General features: G+C 34.3%; 1 protein-coding gene across 4 annotated transcripts in view; it reads left to right on the top strand.

Moving 5' to 3' along the window:
- The window catches only part of ANKRD17 (ankyrin repeat domain 17), a 184,657-nt gene that overhangs the window by 99,711 nt on the left and 59,620 nt on the right, over positions 1-25,326 (top strand). For 3 of the 4 annotated variants that reach the window (XM_011927143.1, XM_011927141.1, XM_011927142.1), the window contains 11 exons: positions 890-1,123; positions 3,787-3,881; positions 6,294-6,531; positions 7,912-8,103; positions 8,507-8,616; positions 10,552-10,639; positions 12,602-12,729; positions 12,983-13,126; positions 13,531-13,633; positions 15,071-15,823; positions 20,072-20,220. In XM_011927143.1, coding sequence (XP_011782533.1) covers positions 890-1,123; positions 3,787-3,881; positions 6,294-6,531; positions 7,912-8,103; positions 8,507-8,616; positions 10,552-10,639; positions 12,602-12,729; positions 12,983-13,126; positions 13,531-13,633; positions 15,071-15,823; positions 20,072-20,220 — 2,234 coding nt within the window. The remainder of the gene's footprint in view (positions 1-889; positions 1,124-3,786; positions 3,882-6,293; positions 6,532-7,911; positions 8,104-8,506; positions 8,617-10,551; positions 10,640-12,601; positions 12,730-12,982; positions 13,127-13,530; positions 13,634-15,070; positions 15,824-20,071; positions 20,221-25,326) is intronic. The other variant, XM_011927144.1, reaches the window with a different exon arrangement.

Below are 25,326 nucleotides of genomic sequence, written 5' to 3'. Positions count from 1 at the left end.
AAGATACGGAGAACAAAAGATTGTGGAACAAAAGAATAGTTCATTGTTTCCTACTATTACTAAATTGTGGCCCATAGAAAAAGTATTGTGAAAACATTGTGTCCTGAAGAATAGCATAACTTTAGTCTAAAATATATATATATATATATGTATTTTCAAATTTGGGCCTAGATAGATTTGTGTAAAAGTTCTAAAATTTCATGGAAATATTTTGTGCATTTCCTTCATGCAGATTTTTCAAATTTATTAAATGTTTTTTAAGATCATGTTCTGATTTAAAGGGATTTTTAGAAACTCTTATTTTACCCAGAAGGTTGATTTTTCTTGTAATATGGGAAATTTTTATCAGCAGAAAAGTTTTAGAAATTATTGAATTCAATTTCAGATTTAGAAATTTGAATTTGATCAGTTAACTAGTATTTGAAGTTGTAATGAAAACATATATGATTAAAAAGTATAGTATAAGGTATGCATATGATGAATAATTTTAAGTTAGAAACATTAAAATAAAAAAAAAACACTTGTGAAGTATTTCTCTGATAAACATTAAAACAAACAACTTTTTTCTCATCTTAAGGTAAAACTTAGCTCCAGGGCAGACTTGCCCAGTTCTTTTACAACTTTCCAATCTGGATAAGTCTATATGATTTTCCACATGTATTTGACATTGGTTTTAAATGGAGAAGGTGAATAGGGAGTTGATTTCAGAAAGATAAAATGCAGTAGGAAAGGAATTTTATATATAGATATATATTTACATATATGTGTGTGTAATTTAATATTTATTATGGTTATAGCCTTCCATTTCCATTTTCTTAATGTAAATTAGCACTTTGATTTATTTTCGTATTTTATGTTAATATATTTTTATTTTTCCTAATTAAAATAGGCAATACAGCACTTACATATGCTTGCGCTGGAGGCTATGTAGATGTTGTAAAGGTGCTCTTGGAATCCGGTGCTAGTATTGAGGACCATAATGAAAATGGTCATACCCCTCTTATGGAAGCTGGAAGTGCTGGACATGTGGAAGTAGCCAGATTGCTGCTAGAAAATGGGGCTGGCATTAATACGCATTCCAATGAATTTAAAGAGAGTGCCCTTACCTTAGCTTGTTACAAAGGTACAGTATAAACCTTTCTTGAAACAAAGTTTTTAAACATGTGAAATTATAATTATTTTATGTGATCTTGTTTTTAAATTAAAAAATAAAAATAATAGTATATAGTATGTAATTAAAATGTTGTGTTTATAGTGTTTCAGTTTGTTTACTATTTAAATTTTAAAAATATAGATTTAACATTATAAATAGTCACTGAAAAATGAGTATTAATTGATCTAATTTTTATCAGAAACAGTTCTTTTAGTATGAACTGTATAATAGCTTTCATGTCGAGAAGATTTTGCTTGGTATGAAGGGGTACATGGTATTTTAAATGATGTCAATGAACCTGAAAATATTGATAGTACAGAAAATGCCCTCCTTTGGCAGGCCAGACAGTTGCCTGGAAAGATGTTTGATCTGTAGATAATTACTGTTCTACATTCTAGATTGTTAAAACACAGCCACAGAGCTGAACATTTTTAGACTCCACATATATGGCAGATAAATGGCTGTAAAGTAAGATGTTTTACTTTTTAAGAAAGTAAATTAAGAAAATCTTTTATTAAGATAGTTTTTTGGGCCAGGCGCGGTGGCTCAAGCCTGTAATCCCAGCACTTTGGGAGGCCGAGACGGGCGGATCACGAGGTCAGGAGATCGAGACCATCCTGGCTAACACTGTGAAACCCCGTCTCTACTAAAAAAAAATACAAAAAACTACCCGGGTGAGGTGGTGGGCGCCTGTAGTCCCAGCTACTGGGGAGGCTGAGGCAGGAGAATGGTGTAAACCCGGGAGGCGGAGCTTGCAGTGAGCTGAGATCCGGCCACTGCACTCCAGCCTGGGCGGCAGCGAGACTCCGTCTCAAAAAAGGAAAAAAAAGAAAGTTTTTTATAAAAAAAAAAAAAAAGTCATGCAATTTTGTGTTTGTTTAGCCATTCAATTCTATGTTTTATGCAATATATCTATATAGTTGTCCCATATTATTTACATCGTAAATTCTTGACCCCTAGGCATCAAGAAAAAGCTTTTGCAAAACCTAGTAAAAAATTTAAGGAGGCACTCATTCTCAGTGACTAACCTTTCACTTGCACAAGCTTACATGTGAGTGGCTCCTTAAATTTTGCACCCTGTGCTTTGATTTCCTCACCCTAGTTCTGGCCTTAGTGTTGTTTTGTTCTATATAAGAGTAGCCAAGGTTGTGTGATGCCTTTTGGAATAATTTCATTTATAAACATGAAAATAATCTTTATATATTTGGATTAATTGACTAAAATTTAACTTAAATTTGAAAAATATAGTTTATTTATAAAGCGCTTTTGATTATCTCATGTTAATAGATTTTCAGATAGGGAGCACAACTGAGGTCCCTTAGTTCCCTCCCCCAACCCTGTTTACAGTTAGGCAGAGGCTGATCTTCATTGGGAGGAGAGGAGGTGCGCCTTGGGGTGGGCTGATTGGGTGGCTCTCTCCCCTTCTCACAAATACTTTTGAACCCAGTACTGGCTGCATTTCACTACTGAGTCCCTGCTGGCCAGAGAGCTTTGAGATGGGGTTGCATGTAACTCCTCTCCCCTCTCCCCTTTGCTTGTAGCCCCACCCTGCTATCCAAAAGGGGCATCTGAGGTTGGGGCTTGCAGGCTTTAATTAGAAGCTGGATAGCGAAGTGAGCTGGTGGAGAACATCTCTACTACTTCCAGGTATCCATGGACCCCTTTCCCTTCCTCTCTTTCTGGTGAGGTTTCGTATGATGTAGACTGACAAGGAGGAATTGGGGAAGAGAGGGAAGTCAGGCTGAGACTGAGCACTAATGTGGGTTTTGGGGAGGGGAGAATCACAGAGAGAAAAAGGGATGGTAGGTAGTTGGCAAATACAAGACATGGCAGATACTACACTTACTCACCGAAGTAAATTTTGTTAACTGTTTACCTGTGAGTCCACTGTCTGTCCTTCTCCTGCATCCCAGTTGAATGAGAATTGATTGTAGCTGATTCTAAATAAAGCTGGAAAAAATTAAATAATTTTTCTATTGTTTTTTGCATAGAATCTGAAGTATTTTTTAAATTATAATTTGTCTTCTGCTTTTTAACCACTTATATGGTATCTTTATCTGAACTGAAGCATATGGTTTATTTGAAACTGCATAAATGTGTGTACATGTTTATGTTATAATTAAATATATAAATATAAATTAAATGGTGTGGTTGAAGAATATTTTTATACATACAGTTCCCAGTTTATAAGCATGTTTTTCCTAAAATGTTTCTGAATTGGATATTGGAACTTTAAATACATTTTCTCACAGAAATAGCTTGACCATTATCTCAGGCTACTAGTTCGTGAAAACTGATTTATTCCATAGCATAAATAAAATAACTATAACATACCTGGGCTCTTAAAAGGTTGTAGAGGGAACATTTTGGGTGTTGGATTTTAATGGCATCTTTGTACACCTCTAGCAGGGACTCTAGTAGCAGCAGTTTCTAGGGCAGTAGAGGAAGGGGTAGAACAGCAAGATCACTTGTGTAATTTGTGTTCTCCAGTTAAGGGTAGCTTCTAGTTGACTTTATTATGCTTATAAATTTAATGCTGTAAGTTAAATATAACTTTTCAAAATATTGTAATTTAAAAAATTATTTTGGAATAATAAAATATTTTCAAGTAATCTTGTACACTTTTGGTTTAGGACACTTAGAGATGGTGCGATTTCTTTTGGAAGCAGGCGCAGATCAAGAGCATAAAACAGATGAAATGCACACTGCTCTAATGGAGGCTTGCATGGTAAGATTAGTGAAATATGCGAAATATGTTTATATATTAACCAAGGAGAGACAGAGTAGTATACAATGAATGCCTTTTCAATGGGTGCTACGATTCTGTTTGTCAGAACCTTATTGAATCAGTTGTACAACATTAACTTCTATTAAAGTTATTTTCTGAAGCTTTACAATGCTACCTGCATTTTCTTAGTCTCACATAGCTGTACTGGTTTTATATAGTTGTCGTCACCAAAGTGACTCTTGTAAAGATTGGCTGAGGATATGAAAAAGAAAAATATGGCCAGGCTTGGTAGCTTACGACTCTAATCTCAGCATTTTGGGAGACCAAGGTGGGAGGATTGGATTAACAAATTAAAATGGAGGCCAGCAGTTCAAGACCAGCCTGGCCAACATACCAAGACACCCTATTTAAAAAAAATGTTAAAAAAAAGAAAAAAGGAAATATAATTCAGAGTATGTACATTATTAATAAGTATAACATACCTCAAACCAATAAATAGACTAAACAAAAATTTTAAAGTAGAGCCTAATTTGTGTTACATAATTTCCCCTCTCTCTTGGTCTTTTCTGAGCCCTAGATTGTCTTTTGAAGAGCTGTGTTTTAGAGTTTGTATTCGGGAATGGCTCATAACAGTACTCTTAAACCTTTGTGTCTTAGTTTATGATTTATGACACAGAAGTGGATCAAAATATTATAGAAAAATTTATGAGGGGAACATGCCAACGGTAGAAAGGGCCCCAAAAGAATCTGAAGTTTCTTGTCTCATCTCCCCTTCAGAGAATAATTATTGAAAGGATGTTAAATGTTATTTACTAGTTTTTAAAATATTAGGTAGCCATTTAAGACTTGAGTTATCTGTTGTTTTCCTTATTGCCATCTTAGTGTTTGCTTTAGCAAAATTATTTTTGTAACAAATAAAAGTTTTTCTAAGCTTTTGAGTTCTTCATCTGTAAAATGAGGAAAATATCTTTCCCTGGAGTTGTGAGGATTAAATGAGGTAATGGGTATAAAACACATTAATAGTATTAACAGTAACAGTTTTAAAAGTTCCCCGTCATAAGGAAATTTAATCATTCTTGCCACTCCTTACTGAAGAAACAGCCTGTGTGTAGATTAAGAAATTAAAATGGAATAATCTGTAGATTTAGCCAACATGCACTGGAAGTAAATATTATAAGTGAAAGGTATTAGTAGGGGCCAGACATGTGAAAGACTTGCTATAATACTGAGATTTTAAACTAGGATTTAAAGGAAATGTAGGAGTTCACTATTAAGGAAGAAGATTCAGCACTGAAGAAATAGCAAAGTAATCAAACTAATGAGACATTAGATTCTTCTCTACAAATTGAAAAAGAAAAAAAGTAGTAAGACATTAAAGTTGTGTAGTGTGACAAGCATGGAGGCAAAAATGGGCATGGTATGTTTGAAAGAATATGTCTGGGAGATAACATATAGATGGAAAAAATTATTGAAGGACAGAAAGAAGGGAAAAGAGGGCCTCAAAGTTGCCAGTAATTAGGAAAGGAGTGGGAAAAAGTGACCAGTAAAGGAGACAGAATATAGAATTTTCTTTTTTTATTCATTTTTGAGACAGGGTCTCACTCTGTTCTCAAGCTGGAGTGCAGTGGCATGATCGTGGCTGACTACAGCCTCAACTTGCTAAGCTCAAATGATCCTTCCTCCTCAGCCTCTTGAGTAGCTGGGACAAGTGCATACCACCACATCTGCATAATTTTTGTGTTTTTGTAGAAATGGGATCTCACCATTTTGCCCAGGCTTGTCTCAAATTCCTGGGCTCAAGCAATCCTCCTGCCTCAGCCACCCAAAGTCCTGGGATTACAGGCGTGAGCCACCACACCTGGCCCTTTTCTTAATTTCACTGGTACTGGGATGATGAGCAATACAGAAAGTACCATGTACACATTGTGTTCACCTAACACAGCATTTATCCTTCCCCCACTTCTCCAAAAAGGGTTGCATTTTTTTCTAACTAATTAAAAGTTTGCTTATCCTTAAAGATTCTTATGAAAATTCTTCTTTCCCTCTCTAAACTTTATCCTTTTAGCATTTAAGTTTGTACCACACAGTGTTGATATTATCTGTGGTCTCACTATAGTCTCTTATTTCACATACTTATACTGTTTTTTTTTTTTCTAATGGTAAATAAGCTTCTTGATCGAAGGTATCATGTTTCTACTTATTTTATATTTTCAATCTCTATTTCCCTCTTCTATGTTAACAGAATATAGGCAGTGCGTAATAAATACTGATTTACTCAACTGTTAAATGTAGATCTATTCCTATTTGAGTGGAGATAGATAAACTTCATTGTATAGTAATTGAAAAGGCTTCAGGTTTTCCAAGATGTTTTTAATGGTGCTGATTTAATTTTTTAAATTGTATTATGATTAGGATGGCCATGTTGAAGTAGCTAGGTTACTTCTTGACAGCGGTGCCCAAGTGAACATGCCTGCTGATTCATTTGAGTCACCATTAACTTTGGCTGCATGTGGTGGGCATGTGGAACTTGCGGCTTTACTTATTGAAAGAGGAGCTAGCCTGGAAGAGGTCAATGATGAAGGTTATACACCACTGATGGAAGCAGCTCGAGAAGGACATGAAGAAATGGTGGCATTACTTCTAGGTCAAGGTAACCATATCTATCAAGACACTAAAGTATAAATGTGTAAAACCTAAGAGTGTAATTTTATAAAATTGGATTTTAGTATTTCAGCTTTCTAGTAGAGTTGCAGTGAGCTGTTACGCTAACCAGTGATGAAGTATTTACTGTGAAAATGACTCCCATACTGTGTTAAACAAAAGCAAAGAAACTTCTTTAATATAGAGCTTTCAGAGACATCATGTGCTATATGTGAATGAAAAACAGAACTGGTATTGGCAAGACTTGTGAGTTAAATAGGGGAATATAAGAGTCAACATTTCTAAAAGTAATAGATCAAGAGAATGTATTCCTTTGGGGGCAGAATACCTACTAATAAATATTTAATAGATCTAGTGTTTTATAAAACAGTATGGGAAACCATGCCTTAAAGACTAACTTGATGAGAGTGCAAGAATGCACACACATTAGAAGCTGTCAAGGGGCTCAGTACATAAACTTCTCTTTTGGGAAAAGTGAAACAATTACTTCACTATGTTAAGGTATCTTCAGTTTAGAAGTAATCTCCCATCTCTGTATTTGTAGCATGATTTTATTTTTCTTTCAGTAGTGAAGTTTTTGTCTGGACAAATTTAAGAGGAATGAAACTTTTAAAAAAACTTTTGTTTTTATTTAGAGGTAATGTTGACTATGATTTTTAAAGCATAGGTTTTGGAGCAGACTGCTTAGGTTGAATCACAACTCCACTGCTTGTCAATTTTATAACTTTAGGCAAGTTTCTCACCTTCTGTGCCTCAGTTTTCTCATGTGTAGGGTTGTTGTGACAGTTAATACGTATATATAAAGCTCATAGAACAGTGCTTGTCATATAGTGCCTGTTAAGTACTAGCTATAGTGATGGTGGTAGTATTGATGACGATAATGTTGTGACCTTGTATAAGTTAAATAACTTCAGTTTCCTTAGCTGTAAAATAGAACTAATAATAGTAATAATAATAATACCTAAACAAGTTGTAAAATGCTTTGATATTGCCTGGGAAATAGTAAGAGCTTATTGAATGTTAAGATTTTTATTATCATCTTCGTCATCATCACCAGTATCTTTATCATTTTTGAATCACTATAATGAGAGGATGTAGCTTATATTTTTGAGTTCTTTTATCACCTGACTTGTACCTTCTGGCTGAGTAAATATTACTCCAGCTGTGGTACATCAAATCTGGAGGTGGTTTTAATAGTTTTATTTATTTTTATTTTTAACTGCCTTAGGAGTTAGGAGAGAGGCACTTTCTTATTTATCATAGTAATATAAATGTTCATTTTTGAGATATAGTTTATTAAGAAACAATCATGTTTTTCATATCTCTGGAATAAGTTAATGACTTTAAATAATTGGAATCTTTATTTTAGGAGCAAATATCAATGCACAGACAGAAGAAACTCAAGAAACTGCCTTGACTCTGGCTTGCTGTGGAGGCTTTCTGGAAGTGGCAGACTTTCTAATTAAGGCAGGAGCCGATATAGAACTAGGGTGTTCTACCCCTTTAATGGAAGCTGCTCAGGAGGGTCATTTGGAGTTAGTTAAATACTTATTAGCTGCAGGTAGGCATTTTTGCATTTGGGAGAAGTTTTTTGCATGATTTATTTAACTAAAAATGTCATGTGCAAATGTTTTTATGATGCTATGATACACTGAATGTGTGAGTTTAAGAAAAAGTGTGATATACCTTTGTATGTATTCTGAGCAGTTTACCTTACTGCTGTTTGAAGTATTTGCAGCTTAATTTCAACCCGTTTTGTTTGTAATTTTTTTAATGCCTACAATATTCTCTGTTTCTAGAAATGAATAAGGTTTTTTTGTTTTTGTTTTTAATGAGTAAGGTTTTAATTTGTTTAACTAACTTGAGGAGATATGACTTATCCAGAAGAAGTTTTTATTTCGATCATATATTACATGTCTTATGGCTCTTTTAAGTCTGTGTATTATTTGTTGACACTACTACAGGAGCTAACGTTCATGCAACAACAGCAACAGGGGATACAGCACTAACATATGCCTGTGAAAATGGTCATACTGATGTAGCAGATGTCTTACTTCAGGCAGGCGCAGATCTGGTAAGCTATTTACTTTTTAAATCTTAATATTTAACAATAAGAAATTAATTTTAAATTATGGAGAGTCTAGACAAAAGGTATTTCTTTACTTTCAGTTTTATGTTTTTTTTTTCTTTCTCTCACTTAGTCACATTTTGTCCCACACTGTTTAATGTCCATTCTTTTTTCCTTAATATGGTTATTCACTGCATTATCCCTCATTTTCCATAGAAAAAGGAAATTTTTGTGTTACAGACATTAATGCAGATTAATTTTCCCTTAGGTATTTAACTATTTGTAGAAGTTTTTCTGATTTGGTATAAAAAGGCAAATGTGGCTTAGAGGAATTTCAGTATTGCTTAGGAAATAAATTATGCCTACAATATTCAGAACATTATTAAATAATAGAAGAGTTTATAAATAATAAATAATCTTTTCCCTTCAGTACTTTATAATTTCAAGAAAAATAATAGGTGACATAAATACTGAGGTTATTACAAGAGATGTTGTAGTGAAAGTGCAGAGTAAAGAAGCTCAAAAGGTAAAGCGGTCATCTCATGTATTATTTTGGGGTAGTTAAAGTTTGCACAGATAGATATGGCAGTGTTGTGGCTAAAGAGGTATTTCAATGGGAAAAAATGTTATGAATGAAGCCTGAGGGGTGAGGAAGCATAAAGCAACTGTGTGTGGGTAGAATAGGTGGTCTTCCAGTCTAGCCTGCGGGGTAATAGGAATAAGACATCCAAAGGCCAATTTTAGTTAAAGTGTGATCACCCATATATTTGTAGGCCTGAGATTCTAAGATTAATAAGCAACTGTGCTCTTTCCTTCATAGTTTATGACAAATTCATGTGCAGGCAGCAACAAGCCCCTCTTCAGTAATTAGTTTTATAAACTTAATAATTTATAATTTAACCTGTCTTTTATCATTTATGAAAAGAAAATGTTGAATTAGATTATTGTTGGGGCCACTTAATGTTAGCACTAGGTCTAACAAGGGAGACATAAGCACACAACTAACTAGAATAGAACATGTATAATAAGTGCTTCAAGCTTGTTAGACTTAGAGCTTCTTCAGCCTAAGAACTGTATTCCTGGTGTTTGCCACAATGGCTCTGAAACATACAGCAATGTAATCTTTAGTACTTGGTTAGTTGATGGCAATTAGAAAAACCTAGGAAATGGCTTAAGGGAAAAATCAGAAATTGTTCATCAGATGTGAAGGTTTTTTTAAAAAAAAGAAATAAAAAATGCCATACAAAAGATACTTTTTCTCAAATCTTTATTTTTTAAGATTGAAAATTTAAGATTGAAAATTTCACCAGTAGTGTTCTTGATTACTTATTAATCGTTAAGTATGCAGTAGAGTCTCCATCCTTTTGGGACCCAGAAAGCTCTTGTAACATCTTAGAGTTGATGGTTTTAGAAATATTTATCATTTTTATATAAGGGAAACTACAGAGAATAGGAAGTCTGTAAAGAGATAGTAATGATATACTTACTGAAATTCATAGAGGTGGGATACACTCATGAGAGGAAGATAATTTGGAGTGGATGAGGATAATGCTTATTATATTGATTGTTCAGAGAAGGCTAGAGTACTATCCGTGCATGTTCAAGTACCGCAGTTCATTGTGTAGAGAGAGGGACAGATTACGCAGATGCATTTAGATGAGGACATCATGATCACGTGACTATAACTTCAGTTTTAAAATTATTTCCAGTGCTCACTTTGGCAGCACATATACTAAAATTATTTCCATAGAACGTGTTTATAATTTGAGATTTTTTTAAATTTAAAAATACATTTCTTAATTTCCTTCAAAGCATTATATTTAAATATTTAGATTCAGAAATCAGTCCAATTATTTTCCTTTTGATTTCCATGAAAAAGAATACTTGTTCACTGGCAATTAAATGTCAATTAAGTCTTTTTTTTTTTTTTTTTTTTAACAGGAACATGAATCTGAGGGTGGAAGAACTCCTTTAATGAAAGCTGCAAGAGCTGGTCATGTTTGTACTGTTCAGTTCTTAATTAGTAAAGGTAGGTTTGTATAAAACAGTTGTCTTTTTTTCAAAAGTATCTACCCCTGCCTTCATTTAGAGATTCAAGGATAAAGCTCTTTTGAAGGCAAGAGGGTATCATATGAGGATGGATGCTACTAACATTTAATGAATGGATAGTTGATAAACATGCTGCCATGTACAGACCAGCTTCAAACTAGAAATAATTGTCATACCAAGTAGCATAGCACACTTGTTGAGAAACGTATAAAGGAAAGGGAAATTTCTCTGTGTCAAAACTGAAGATTTAGGTAACAAACTCTGCTGTGTTCATGTAATATAGTATTTTCTTGAAACTGGAATTTTATGATGTTTCTGCCACTAAAAAAGTTTGTGGTAAGTAACATTTCTACTATTTCCCTGGTCCTATGTTTCCTTTTTTATAAAGTATAGGGAGCTGGTTATAAATATAGTACAAAAAATGTTCACAAATTGAAATGTGACAAATATAGCAAATTGCATGAGGATTTTCATTCATGATCAGAAATTTTAGTTTGAATGTTAAAGACCTTAATGACCAAATAAAACAAAAGGGAGTATATTATTACTTTCTTTAAATTATTTCTTACGTGCTTACTGTGAAAGTTCTAGTTGAGACAGTTTTTCATTCAGAGTTCATCATATTCTTAAGTATAAGAGATTACAGATTTTACTTTTGATTCTGCATTGATAAAAGAAAGAGGAAGCCAGGTGTGGTGGCTCACCCTTATAATCTCAGCACTTTGGGACCCCAAGTCAGGAGGATCCTTTGAGTCTTGGAGTTCAAGACTGGCCTGGACAAAACAGTGAGATTCTGTCTCTACAAAAAATTTAAAAATCAGCCAGGCATGGTGGCTTGCACCTGTAGTGCCAGCTAGTTGGGAGGCTGAGGTAGGAGAAGCGCTCGGGCTCGGGAGTTCAAGGTAATAGTGAGCTATGATTGTGCCACTACACTCCAGCCAAGGTGACAGAGTGAGACCTTGTCTCAAAACACAAAAAGGTGTAGGTCATATACAATTTTAAAAGGCAGTAATATACCATTTCTTCATATAATAATAGTAAAGAAATCTCAAGTTTATAATTGTTTATAGGTAAAGAGAATTTGAAATAACTTACTGTTGAAATTAAACATTTTGACATGCACTGGTGATATATATTCATAACAATGTTCTCAAGCATAGCATTATATACATAATTGCTGTCCCCTCTCATTGGTTAATTTTAATGAGTTCGATTTCAGTTTCTTTCTGCTGTTTTATTTCCATTTCCCACGTTACTTAACACAGTAATCCAAATTAGGGATAGAGGTCAGGTGCAATGGCTCATGCCTATAATTTTAGCACTTTGGGAGGCCAAGGCAGGAGGATCACTTGAACCCAGGAGTTTGAGACCAGCCTAGATAACATGGCAAGACCCCATTTCTACAAAAACAACAAACAAATAAATTAGGGATACCTTCCTATTTGGGAGTAGGAGTGAATTATCTATTTTCCTTGTCAGGTGTTTCCTAATGGGAAAGAAAAGGGTACTGTTCTATTTAGTGTTTGTTCTCTACATATTTAGCCCATAGAGGGCAGTATACTTTATTTTTATTCAGTCATCTTTTCTACTGAAGAACTTAAAATACAAATAAAACTTCATATTTTACTTTTAATACAGTTATTACATTAGGAGTAATAGGTATTTTGGGTATCTTTTACTGGTACATACTGAAACCTTTTCAAAGTATATCATGTTTGTCTGAGATTTATTTACTTTAGAATAATTCAAGATGGGAGAGGAGAATTAATGTAGGATATTTGTGAAATGAGATTGGCCATATGTTTATAATCATTAAAACTCAGTAATGGGTATGTGGAGCCTCATAATACTATTTTCTCTACTCTTCATGATTTTTAAATTTACCATAATTTTAAGAAAAACCATTCTACTCATATGATTTTCCATGCCTTTTCTGTTTTAGGAGCAAATGTGAATAGAACCACAGCTAATAATGACCATACTGTACTGTCCCTGGCTTGTGCAGGGGGTCATCTGGCAGTGGTGGAACTACTTTTGGCTCATGGGGCAGATCCTACTCACCGTTTGAAAGTATGTAACTCAAATGTTTGTGTGGCATTATGAATTAATATTTCTCTCTTGGTCGTTATTACAACATATCATATACAAGTTCCATTCATAATGGCATTCTAAGTGTAAATTTTCTCCTTTTTCACTTGAAGCGTTCTTTACCAAACCTGTGATTTTAATGTGTCTGGGACCTGTTGGCTTTACCTTCCTAAGTGATTCTGTAAACTAACTTATTTTTCTTCACTTTTTTCCCCTTCCATATTCACTCTTTTAGGATGGCTCAACTATGTTGATAGAAGCTGCAAAAGGTGGCCATACAAGTGTTGTTTGCTATCTCTTGGATTATCCTAATAACTTGCTTTCAGCCCCTCCACCAGATGTCACCCAGTTAACTCCCCCATCCCACGATTTAAATAGGGTAAGCTTTTAAAATTAAAGCATTTTATGGTATGTCTTCTTTATCCTAACTCTTTCATTTATAGTTTCTGTTTCAATTAGGTTATTTTTTGTTCTAATATGTAGTTCTGTTTGTAAGTATGTACTTGATACAATTAATGAACATCTGGTATAATATTCAGATCCTAGATGATATGATTATGCTTTAGCTTTTAAAGGTCACAATAGCAACTTGAATTCAAAGCCCACTATAAAATGTCATGGTAAACAATTTGGTGCCAACATGTTTTAAGTAAATATGTCATTGTCTCAGATGACATATTAAAAATATTTTCAAAAAATCTCTGTAATTTATTCTTTATTTAGAGCATACTACTTAATGAATTGTGTAGGACACTAATAGTCACTCAGTGTCCTTTGTCTTAGGCTCCTCGTGTACCGGTTCAAGCACTGCCCATGGTTGTTCCACCTCAGGAGCCTGACAAACCACCTGCCAATGTTGCCACCACTCTTCCCATCAGGAATAAAGGTCAGTTATACTTCTAAAGACTGTTTCTTACTTGGTGTCCAGGTAAAAATAAGATTACCAAAAAATAGCCATTTCTACAAACAAGGAATTTTACTAAGTTGGCATTATTAAATTTGTTTAACCCATGATAAAAGCATGTTATTGGGAGAAAAAAATAGTTAATAACACTGATTTGTGCTAGAATTAAAAGTTTTAGCATGAGAAATTCAGATGCTCATCTTTGATGCAGTTCTGATTATTCATGATTTCCTTTAATAATTAGTAATTTTTATTCATGTAAAATGTTAAGCTGGGTATAGTTGAGTGACTTAAATCTCTGCAGTTATAAAGGCATACATTAACAAGACGTATCAAATATTAGAAATTTATTTTAGAATGACTGGCTTAATATAGATTTTACATCTGGGATACCTTTTCTCAACCAATAATTCAGTTACTTGAGATATGCTTGTTTATTTCTCTAGAATTCTGAGGTCCATATTTGACTTGTGGATGTTACACCATGCATGTTCTTAAGTAATGTCCTCAGACATTTTATACCTACCGGTTTGAATCAGTTTTTCTTTTTAAAAGTTTTACGTGAAGAAACAATGCAGTTTTTATTTTTTGGTTTTTGGCTACATATATTCTTTTATGAACAAGCATGCTAAGTATTTTCACCAGCTCTTTTCAGTCACTGCTATCAACCTAGAGCCTTGGCACCTTTTTCAGTTGATATAGCAAACAATTGATTGCTATACCTGTAGCCAGATCTGTCTATTCACCTGGCTGTCAGAAGATAGAGTGGATGGCATAGTCCAGCATCTTTTCTTCCAGGGAAACTGAATCCCAATTCTCTACTGGCCAGATAGCTGTGTGAATATGTGAATTTATATCTTGCCTCTATTAGTCTTGAAGATGATAGGCCCCAACAAAGACATATTTTAGTTGGATTTTAATTTCTTGTTACTTCTTAGTGGTTTGGGTACTCTTTGTGTGTATGTGTGTGTGTTTAAAAGGCACAGACTATGAAATGTGAAAAAACCTGACTTAGAGGTCTGTTTTCTCTTCACCCTAATAATTTAGCATTATTGTTCTGTTCTTATGATGAGTTTTAACATCTTTATGACCATATAAAATATCTACACATAGCCTTAGATGTTACTTTAATTGCACACTTAGGTATCACAAACCTGCATTCCTCTATTGTCTAATTTTAGCCATGTGATATTTTTAAGATTCTGAAATTAATTTACAAAGATTTTGCACATAAAATACATACATTTTATATTTGTGAAAAAGAAGGTGGATTTGTTTTTAACTTTTTAACAGTGCATTTTCACCTTTTATGGATATGATTACTTAGTGCATAACTGTTGGCACTAAACCTCCCAACAGTAACTCTGTAATGAGGATGCCATTCATGTGCACTTCTGAGGGGGTTTCTTTTTCACACAGCTGCTTCTAAACAAAAGTCCAGCAGCCATTTGCCAGCAAACAGCCAGGATGTACAGGGTTACATCACCAATCAGTCTCCAGAGAGCATTGTAGAAGAGGCTCAGGGAAAGTTAACAGAACTGGAACAGAGGATAAAAGAAGCCATAGAAAAGAATGCACAGCTGCAGTCCTTGGAACTGGCTCATGCTGACCAACTTACCAAGGAGAAGATCGAGGAGCTGAACAAAACAAGGGAGGAACAAATTCAGAAGAAACAAAAGATTTTGGAGGAACTACAGAAAGTAGAACGAGAGTTACAACTGAAAACTCAGCAGCAGCTAAAAAAGCAGTATCTAGAGGTTAAAGCTCAAAGAATTCAACTTCAGCAACAGCAGCAACAGTCTTGCCAACACCTGGGATTACTAACTCCTGTTGGAGTTGGAGAACAGCTTTCTGAGGGAGACTATGCACGGTTACAGCAAGTGGATCCTGTTTTGCTTAAAGATGAACCCCAGCAAACTGCTGCTCAGATGGGTTTTGCACCAATCCAGCCTCTGGCGATGCCTCAAGCTTTGCCTCTGGCGGCAGGTCCCTTGCCTCCAGGGTCCATCGCAAATCTTACAGAACTGCAAGGAGTGATAGTTGGACAGCCAGTACTGGGCCAAGCACAGTTGGCAGGGCTGGGGCAAGGAATTCTGACAGAAACACAACAAGGGTTAATGGTAGCCAGCCCTGCTCAGACCCTCAATGACACGCTGGATGACATCATGGCAGGTGGGTTTATATTGTTATGAGCAGGTATCAAATATGATTTGCTTAAGGCGAGTAAGAATGTACCCAAATTTTTTGCCGTTACCCAACTTGAGAACTATTTTTGGACTGACTCATGTCTAGCTTTAGAAATATTAGTTCAATCTCAGAAGTTCTCAGATGGATACAGGTTGAATTAAAGATTAGCTCATTCAATACAAATGACTGAAGCTTTCTGGCTTAGCTTGGTAGCTTGCAAATCTAGGTTTTTCACTAGTGGGGTTGATGTTTGATTTTTGTTTTTGTTTTCATTTTTTTCCTTTAAGTTCAGAATACTGAGATTGAATTTTGGCATTTTGCTTCTGTATTCACACCAATAAACTGGGAAAATGATAGAAGTTGAAGTGCAAAACTAGTAGGACACATCAGGAAGCTTATGTATGAACAGAAATACTTTATATCCTAATGGATCAGACTTCAAACCTGATGGATATTTAAAAAAAAAAAAAACTTTTCCAAAATTAATAAAGTTCAAAACCAAATAGGGTTTAATTATACTGTATGTAAGTGATTTTGTCCCCTGTGAATGTTAATGTGTAGTCTCTTTCTAACTGTATCATGAGAAGATGTGGCCCCCCTGAAAGTATCATACATGATATATTTTTAGATGTGTAGCCAGATAAATTTTATTCCATTATAACTAGTTTCATCGGCAAGAAGATATATTTTAGAAGATTGTTTTAATGCTTCTATCTAGTTTTTGGTACTTATTTTTTGTAAGCTTTGTAGCAAAGTAATGGTATGACATTTTATAGGGTTGTGAGCCATAAGAGTGCTATACTGAGAAGGATAACTTGCTTCATTAAAAAAAGAAAATTTGAAAAGGAAGGAAAACAGAAAAATGGAAGGAATAAACAGTGGAATTTTGATAACTTCCATCTGATCTCTTCCCCTTTTTTATTTATTCGTCTGTACTTAAAGGATGATCGACTTTTTCTAATTTAAAAACTGTTTCAGTAGCATTAAATATGATGAGATTATATAATTAAGTTTCATCTTTTAAAAGGATAATAGAAAACTAAACTGTATAGTGTTTAGATGTTTAGGTAACATTCAGACACTAAGAAACCAGCTGAGATAGATTTTATACTTAAAAATATCTGTAAAGTTTGCTAGTCCTCCTTTAATAGCACATCAATAGTTACAACATGTGGAATGAAAATTTCTGCTAGTCTTAAGGGTTAAATGACCACATTGGAAAAATGCTAGTAATAATTACTAGTAAGAATTGTATGGCTCTTATTGATGAGTGCAAAATTTTTCTGTAGATTTGAAAGTCACTACTAATCATGATTAGCTGATTATAATTGAGAATAAAATTTAAAAATTATTAAATATCCTGTGAAAGTTGGAACACAGTAACCATTAACCCTAGATTTGATACCATGTCCATATGAATTCAGATCATAATAGTGCTCTATCATGTGAAACTACTAACGGATGTATAGAGTCAAATATTAACATATCCACTTGAATGAAGAATAGGCATAGTAATGGTTGTTTAAAAATTTTTTTGATATATCAGAGTTCACCTGATGTGCTTGGGCATGCATAGTTGTCAACAATGATTTGCTAGTTGTACAGTTTTGTATGCTGATCAGAATTATCAGAAGTTTGTAAAGTATCTTTTCTTTTGATTCATACATGAAACAAAAATTCTATTATATGTGTTCTCAGTGTTCCGTATAAAAAAATTTTTAAGTGTACATAACTTTTTAGGAAATATGACAAATGCTTGTCATAATACAAAAATATTTTACTTTTTTATTTATTATGCTCATTTCTATGGGGAGAGAAAGATAGCCAGAAGGAGGAAGAGTAGGATTAAAAACATTTGGCTACTTACCTGCAACTCATCTCTGACAACAGACATGTGCACATTCACACACATACACATATACTCATGCACTCACTTTTACAACCTCGATCTTAAATTTCTATGGTAGGATGTATCTTTTCAGTTGCTTAATGATGATTTCCACTTCTTTCTTAGGGGTTTAAATTATATTACAGCCTCATTAGTCCCATCGTCTTCTTTCCCTCCCTCTAGCACACTCCCTGTTCTGTTTTTCTTAGCCTTCATTTATTAGACTTCTACCATAAAATTTGCTGACCAAAATCATCTGTCTTTCCTGTTCTTCACACTTGCCAAACCAGAATCAGCTCCCTGTTTAACCTATCTCAACACCTTGCCTTTGCTATCGTCTCAAGTTGCCTTTTTCCTACGCTGACATTAAAACTTTTCTGACGTGTGGTTCTCCCTTTCTAAATCTAACCCTAAAATGAAGCCCCACATGTAAAGATTTTTACCAGAGTTCCTTCAGGTACCTACATATTTTACATTTGTTACTTTCAGTTGTGGAGAATGGATGTGTGATTAACAGTTACTTAATTTTAGTAAACCAATTTCATGGGTACCCCGAAGGAAATGATGAGATAATTGATTTTTCCTATCTCCTTTTAGATGAGGTGATAAGAACAACCAATTTGACTTAAAAAAAAAAACTGTAATTTTGGTAGATTCTTTAAAATATTCCAGTTGAAATGTAAATTATAATGTAGTCATTTAACAATAAAACTTAGATTTTTTTTTTAACCTGTTTAGTATTATGAAATAAAATTTAGTGATTCGGACAGACTGTTGTTCATCCTGTTTAAGCTACTTTTTGTCTTTAGCGTTTTTATTGTGAAAATCCAATCAAAGGAGATATGGAATCAATTTTAAGAGCTCTAGATATATTTTTTGAAATTTATATCTACAATATGTATCTTTAAATTATCTTGATCTTTTCGTAACATAACAAAACTATCAATATGGAGTAACAATATCCAGATCACTAGATAATCAATTTAATATGTTAGTGTTTGCCCTTTTCTATTGGTCTGGATCCCTAAGGATTCAAACAGTGTTTTGTTTTGTTTCGTTTGTTTTATTTTCTCCTTTGTTTTTCCTTTGGCTTTTAAGTGGACTTAAAACTGTATAATTATAGAATGTATGTTGCTATAATGTATAGTGTATGTTTGTGCCTGAACTAAGGATTTCATGTAAAATAGATTTCTTAATTCATAATTATGTTTATAATTGTTATAATAAGATCAATTTCAGTTTTATTCTTGACAGGATCATAATCTCTTTTGCCTGGTTTCAGATCCAGTTGTGAATCATGATTGTTTTCTGTCTGATGTAGTTGATAACTACTTTGGTAATACACATCCGCACTATTGTTGACCAAAGATAAATGCCCATACTTTAATACTATAGCGTTTTTAATGGGGTTGGGGGAGATGATGTTCACATATCAACTCCAGAAATAAGGCAATGAGTGAATAAAGTACCCTCAGCTGAATCTACAGTGTATCCTATACCAGCATATTTGGAGTCCTCCCACCTCAAGTACTGATCAGAATAGCCTTTTCTTAAGTTGCATATTTTGGTGAAAATAATATCACAGCAATATCATACTTAGAATAATAGTAATCCATATTTGAAGAATGTTTGTGTGCATACATTTATTTATACCCTAATCTTTTAACTTTATCCTTAAGTCAGTGTGATTGCTGGATTCATTGGTGAGCATTTTAGCTCCCTCAAAGTAATTCTTCACATGAGCAACTACACTTCTGTGTGAGGATAAATTTTTGTATTTGAATATCCTGTCGTCCAGAGGGCTACAATGCATAATATTACTGTATCCCAGTCTGTAGTTAGTAAAACAGTAGGAGGTGTTTTAAATGATTGCATAGTGAGATTTCTCCCTCCCCAAGAGTGATATTAATTTTACTAGTTCTAGAATATAAGGTGTGAAATCGGCAAGTAAAAACCACGTATTCCCCCTTCTGATCTTGACTATTTTACCTTTGATCCCTTTTCTAATTGAGATATAATGGACAACTTTCCATTTGCATTTATATTTAATACATAAACATTTTTGTTTTCAGGGTTATTTTGAATTAAGATTTTATGACTACTTATCATAACAGGGGAATTTGTTTTTCAGTTGGATTATTATTTAGAAAATGAGTTACTCAGTATACATTATAATTTTACACTGTCATCATCAACATTAACCAGGAAAATTAGTTATTAGTGCTATAGTAGTCTTCCTGTAGGCATATTATTTTAAGAAGTCTTTGAATATTTTTGAGTGAATATGTCTTACTATTACTTAACAATGTTTCATCCTTATTAAGTGCAGTTATTTTGTTCAACAGCAGTCAGTGGAAGAGCATCTGCAATGTCAAACACTCCTACCCACAGTATCGCTGCATCCATTTCCCAACCTCAGACTCCAACTCCAAGTCCTATCATCTCTCCTTCAACCATGCTTCCTATCTACCCTGCCATTGATATTGATGCACAGGTAAGTCCCAAACTTAAGAGAGATGGTTTTTCGTTGGAATTATGCCATAATTTAAAACATTAACTTTCAGAGATTTAAACCATCAAAGATTGCCTTGTCTCTAGGCAGTCTTGAGCCACAGTTTTAAATTAATTAAAGTTCACATTTAAAAAATAAAATGCTAAATATAGATTATTAGTGATAATTATGTGATGATCTGGTTTCCGGGGTTATCAAGTAACTTTTTTTTTTTAACTTTAGTTTACAGGAGGATGTAAAAGAAATAATTTATTTAAAATTAGCGCTTATCTTCTTCTAATAATAAATTAATAGACGATATGGTTTGAAATATATAATGGATTGCATGTAAAAGAAAAAAGGTTCTAACATAAAATTTAATTTTTGTATGTCATACGCATGATTGATATCATATATCATCTTTGAAAATTCTCATCTTACTGATTGAAATACGTGGTGAGTCTGTGTCTGTATCTGTAAAATTTAGCTGTATGGCACTTTTTGAAGAAATAATATGGAGTGGGGGGGAAGACACTGTTTAAGTTAAGCTTTAGAAAGCCTGAGAGCTATTAAGTATAATTTTTTATTAAAAAGTAGTTGACCATGAAATCTCAGGGCAAGGTGAGATTGGAGAGAATAGTGTGTTTTGTCCTGAAGAAAAGTTAAGAGGTCTAATTTAGAAGACTGCCGAATAAGGTCAAGAGTACATGGCTATCAGGACTAAGAAATGTTTGCAGTTTACTTAGTTTTTATATTTTGATAGTACCTGGGGTGTGTACATTATAAAACTTTTAATTTTATATATGATTGTTTCTTTATAATAAAGCCTGAATTTTAGCAGGGGTAACGCGGGGAGAAAGAGAGAGGAGTGAGTGTGTGTGTGTGTTTGTGTTGGATGGACCATTAAGGGCAGGTACTCTTAACCTATTAAAAATAAAGTTTCCTTTTTATTAAAATGTTTCTCAGTAACACTATGAAAAAGGAATTTTATTTCTGTTCTTACTTGTTGCCCAAATATCTGTTGATTTTTATGTACTGACTTCTGTTTTTGTTGAGTACTTAAAATTGCCAGGGACTATTTTTAAGGAATTGTCTCATCTAATCCTCAGACCACATACATGATGTAGCTACTCTTAATACCCATCTCCCTGAAGAAGACACTGTTGCTAAGAGAGAGATTAAGCATTTTGTTTAGTCACTTCATTTAGGCTAAGAAGCAGCAGGGCTGGGAATCATTCAGCATGACTTCAAAGACACTTTTTTTCTTTTGTAACGGGTTCTTGCCATGCTGCCCAAGCTGGTCTCAAACTCCTAGGCTTAAGTGATCTTCCCCTCTTAGCCTCCTGAGTAGCTGGAATTACAGGTGTGCCACCATACCCCAAAGACGCCACTCTTAACTACCATCTACCTAGCCTTTTAAAAAAATATATGAGACATTCATTTGATGAGCCATAATTATTTACATTTAATATTGATAGCATTGTAGAATTGGTTTGAACTTGGCATTGAATTTGCATTATTTTTCTCCCGTCTTTTTTGCTTTGAGGCTTCTTTTTTTTTTTTTTTTTTCTATTTTGAGACGGAGAGTCGCTCTGTCACCCAGGCTGGCAGGCTAGAGTGCAGTGGCACAATGTTGGCTCACTGCAGCCTCCGCCTCCCGGATTCAAGCAATTCTCCTCCCTCAGCCTTCTGAGTAGCTGGGATTACAGGCGCCCACCACCATGCCTGGCCAATTTATTTGTATTTTTAGTAGAGATGGGGTTTTGCCATGTTGGCCAGGCTGGTTTCAAACTCCTTGACCTCAGGTGATCTGCCTATATCAGCCACCCAGAGTGCTGGGATTACAGGTGTGAGCCACCGCACATAGCTGAGGCTATTATGTTTAGCAAGAAGTAGTTTTCTGATTTTTGTGGGCCCAAGAATTGATCCATTAGCAAAAATAAATACTTCACCAAAATGTAAAAAGACTTCATTATAAAAATGTTTTTAAACAGGCACAGGAAAAGTTTGTCCAGAGATTGATTTTACTGAATATGAAATTATTGTAGTGATGGTGAAATGATTTTTCCGGGCTGTACCACTCACCAACTATCACTGTATTATAAGTTAGTTCTGAGAAGTTACATGTAATTTTTTAATTAAAATTATTTTTAAACTTACATTTTAAATGTAGTAGACATGCTTTTATAGAAAGATTTGACTATGGATCCTTAAAAATTTACTTTTTTATCTGATCTCTACATCAAGATTTGTCATTTGTTGGGTTAGCCAGACCTGAGTGAACTACTCTGTGAAGTTTTGCCATACGTGTTTAGTTAGAGATTAAAAAGTTCCTATTTTGGAAAAAAATACTGTTCAGAAATAATTGTTCACCGTTTTTCTCCTTTAATTTTTGATGTTTGTTTTAAAAATTTACTAGTTTTTGACCAGGCATGGTGGCTCACGCCTGTAATGCCAGCACTCTGGGAGGCCAAGGTTGGTGGATCACCGGTTAGGAGTTCAAGACCAGCCTGGCCAACATGATGAAACCCTGTCTCTACTAAGAATACAAAAATTACCCAGGCATAATAACACACACCTGTAATCCCAGCTATTCGGGAGGCTGAGGCAGGAGAAGCACTTGAACCCAGAAGGCGGAGTTTGCAGTGAGCTGAGATGATACCACTGCACTCCAGCCTGGGCAACAGAGTGAAACTCTGTCTAAAGGAAAAAAAAAAAGACCGGACGCGGTAGCCCATGCCTATAATCCCAGCACTTTGGGAGGCCAAGGCAGGCAGATCTTACAAGCTCAGGAGATGGAGACCATCCTGGCTAACATGGTGAAACCCCGTCTCTATGTAAAATACAAAAAAAAAAAAATTAGCAGGGCGTGGTGGCGGGCGCCTGTAGTCCCAGCTACTCGGGAGGCTGAGGCAGGAAAATGGTGTGAACCCCGGGAGGTGGAGCTTGCAGTGAGCCGAGGTGGTGCCACTGCACTCCAGCCTGGGTTACAGAGCGAGACTCCGTCCCAAAAAAAGAAACCAGCTAGTTTTTAATATCAAGCAGGTACTTTAAGTGATTAAAAATGAAGATTTTCTTGTACTCAATCCATCTGAAGTTTTTGTTTTGATAAGAAAATAATTTTATGGGCTCTTGCATAGTGGGTACTTTGATAATAATGTGTGATAATACTGTGCTGTGAAAAATAATATAATGAAGAAATCAATACCAAGATTGCTATTCTGAAAGATTAAACATTCTCTAATACTTGAATCTTTGATCTGTTTATATAATAAACCTTAACATACAGACAACGCTTTGCAGATATTAACTGCTTTAACTTAATCTTTGTAACAATCCCATGAAATAGGTACTATTATTATTACCATTTTCCATTTGAGGAATGTAAGACATAAAGATATTAAATACCTTGCCCAACAGCTAATTGATGGTGGGGCCTACTTTTGAACTCAGACACTCTGGCTCTAGACCCTATTATTTTATTAACCACTGCACTGTTAAATTGTTTTTTATTTTTAACTTAAGTGTGTTAACGTTGAATTTGAATTATATTGTATTAGCCTGGTAAGTCGGATCACAGAAATGTGTCCACTGCCTAGATGGTAAGAGATCATTTATATTTCATCTTTGCATACCTAACATCAAAATGTAAGGAAGAACAAAGGAAATGTTAATCTTTTAAAGCCTCAAAGTGTAACTCCTTTTAAAATGCTAATGATTCTGGAAAATGGTCAGACCTTTAACTGCTTTAATTGAACATTTTAGACAGGAGCTAATATTGTTAACAAGGATTAGCAGGAATCATATGTTTTATTTCCGGTCCTTGACAAGTGCTGAAGAGTTTGCATTCTTCATAAGGGGCTTCCACTCTCTGCTACACAACTAGAACTCACTTGCCAAGAGTGTGCCACAGACTTTCCAACTGTCCAGTTTTACTGAATCAAATATGTCTAGGTATTTTCAAAACAAATTTTAAGATGAATACCACATACTTTGCTATTATCAAAATCTGTTTTAGGAAACCAATAAATAGTAGCTTGAAGGAATTATTTGGGACTATTTTTATTATATCTTTTGATAGCATAGCTCTGACCTTTATGTTTATTTTGCTTGAGTTTAAGTTGAGTTTATTTTGCTTAAGTCTGGTATAACGAAACTTATTTGTGAGTTCTGTACATACAGAAATTAGGAATTATGTAGAGATTTTTTAAAACCACAGGCTTTATGTGGAAAAATAACTCTGACTTAAAGGTTAGAACTGAATACCACGAATTAATTAAATATTTTTTGTATTTTATTGTGTAAAATATGATCGATTCTAGGAGCCACTACCAATGAGAAAGAACCAGTTGTTTTGTTCTTGGGCTATAAAAACTTGTTCCAACCTCTTTTTTGTCACGTCTTCCATATATTCCTAAACTGCTTGTTGTTTTTATTCTCAAGCCTCTGAAGTCTTTTCGTGAACTTGGAGTAACTTATTGTAGTACATCTCAAAAAAACTGAAAAACACAAATAGCTCTTTATAGAATTTTGCTTTCTTTCACTTTTTAATAATTAACATGTATTCGTTATTTTAAAGAAGGGTAGACATTAAATTTAACTTGTGACATGTCACAGACTGAAATTCTGAAGTATGTAAAATTATGTTTTACTTTTAATGGTATAAGTATCATTTGAATATTTTTCTCTAATGGGTTTTGCAATATAAAGAACAGTTTAATCACAGTGATTTAACATGAGAAATTAAAGAGGCCAGCAAAAATTAATTAACAGTGATATGTATAATATGCTACCATTAAAGCATTCTGCTTTAAAATACATGCATTCTACTGGTTCATATGGACTGGTTTTAACAGGTTATTTATTTTACTGATTATTCTCATTTATCGAATACCTTGAAGTGCTATCCTACTTTTTAGGCTTACATATAACCTGACTGGATTAGAGAATGAGGTAATGATTTCGAAGGTTGTGGAAGTCTAAAAAAAGTTCAGCTCTTTAAGTCTTAGTAGTTTTCAAGTTAATTTAATTATGTTAAGAGTAATTAGGCCGGGCGCGGTGGCTCAAGCCTGTAATCCCAGCACTTTGGGAGGCCGAGACGGGCGGATC

This window comes from Colobus angolensis, unplaced genomic scaffold, assembly GCF_000951035.1.
Source record: "Colobus angolensis palliatus isolate OR3802 unplaced genomic scaffold, Cang.pa_1.0 Scaffold70, whole genome shotgun sequence".
In the NCBI taxonomy this organism is placed as follows: domain Eukaryota; kingdom Metazoa; phylum Chordata; class Mammalia; order Primates; family Cercopithecidae; genus Colobus; species Colobus angolensis.
Note: the sequence above shows the minus strand (reverse complement) of the source record. Positions and strands in the feature narration are given on the sequence as shown.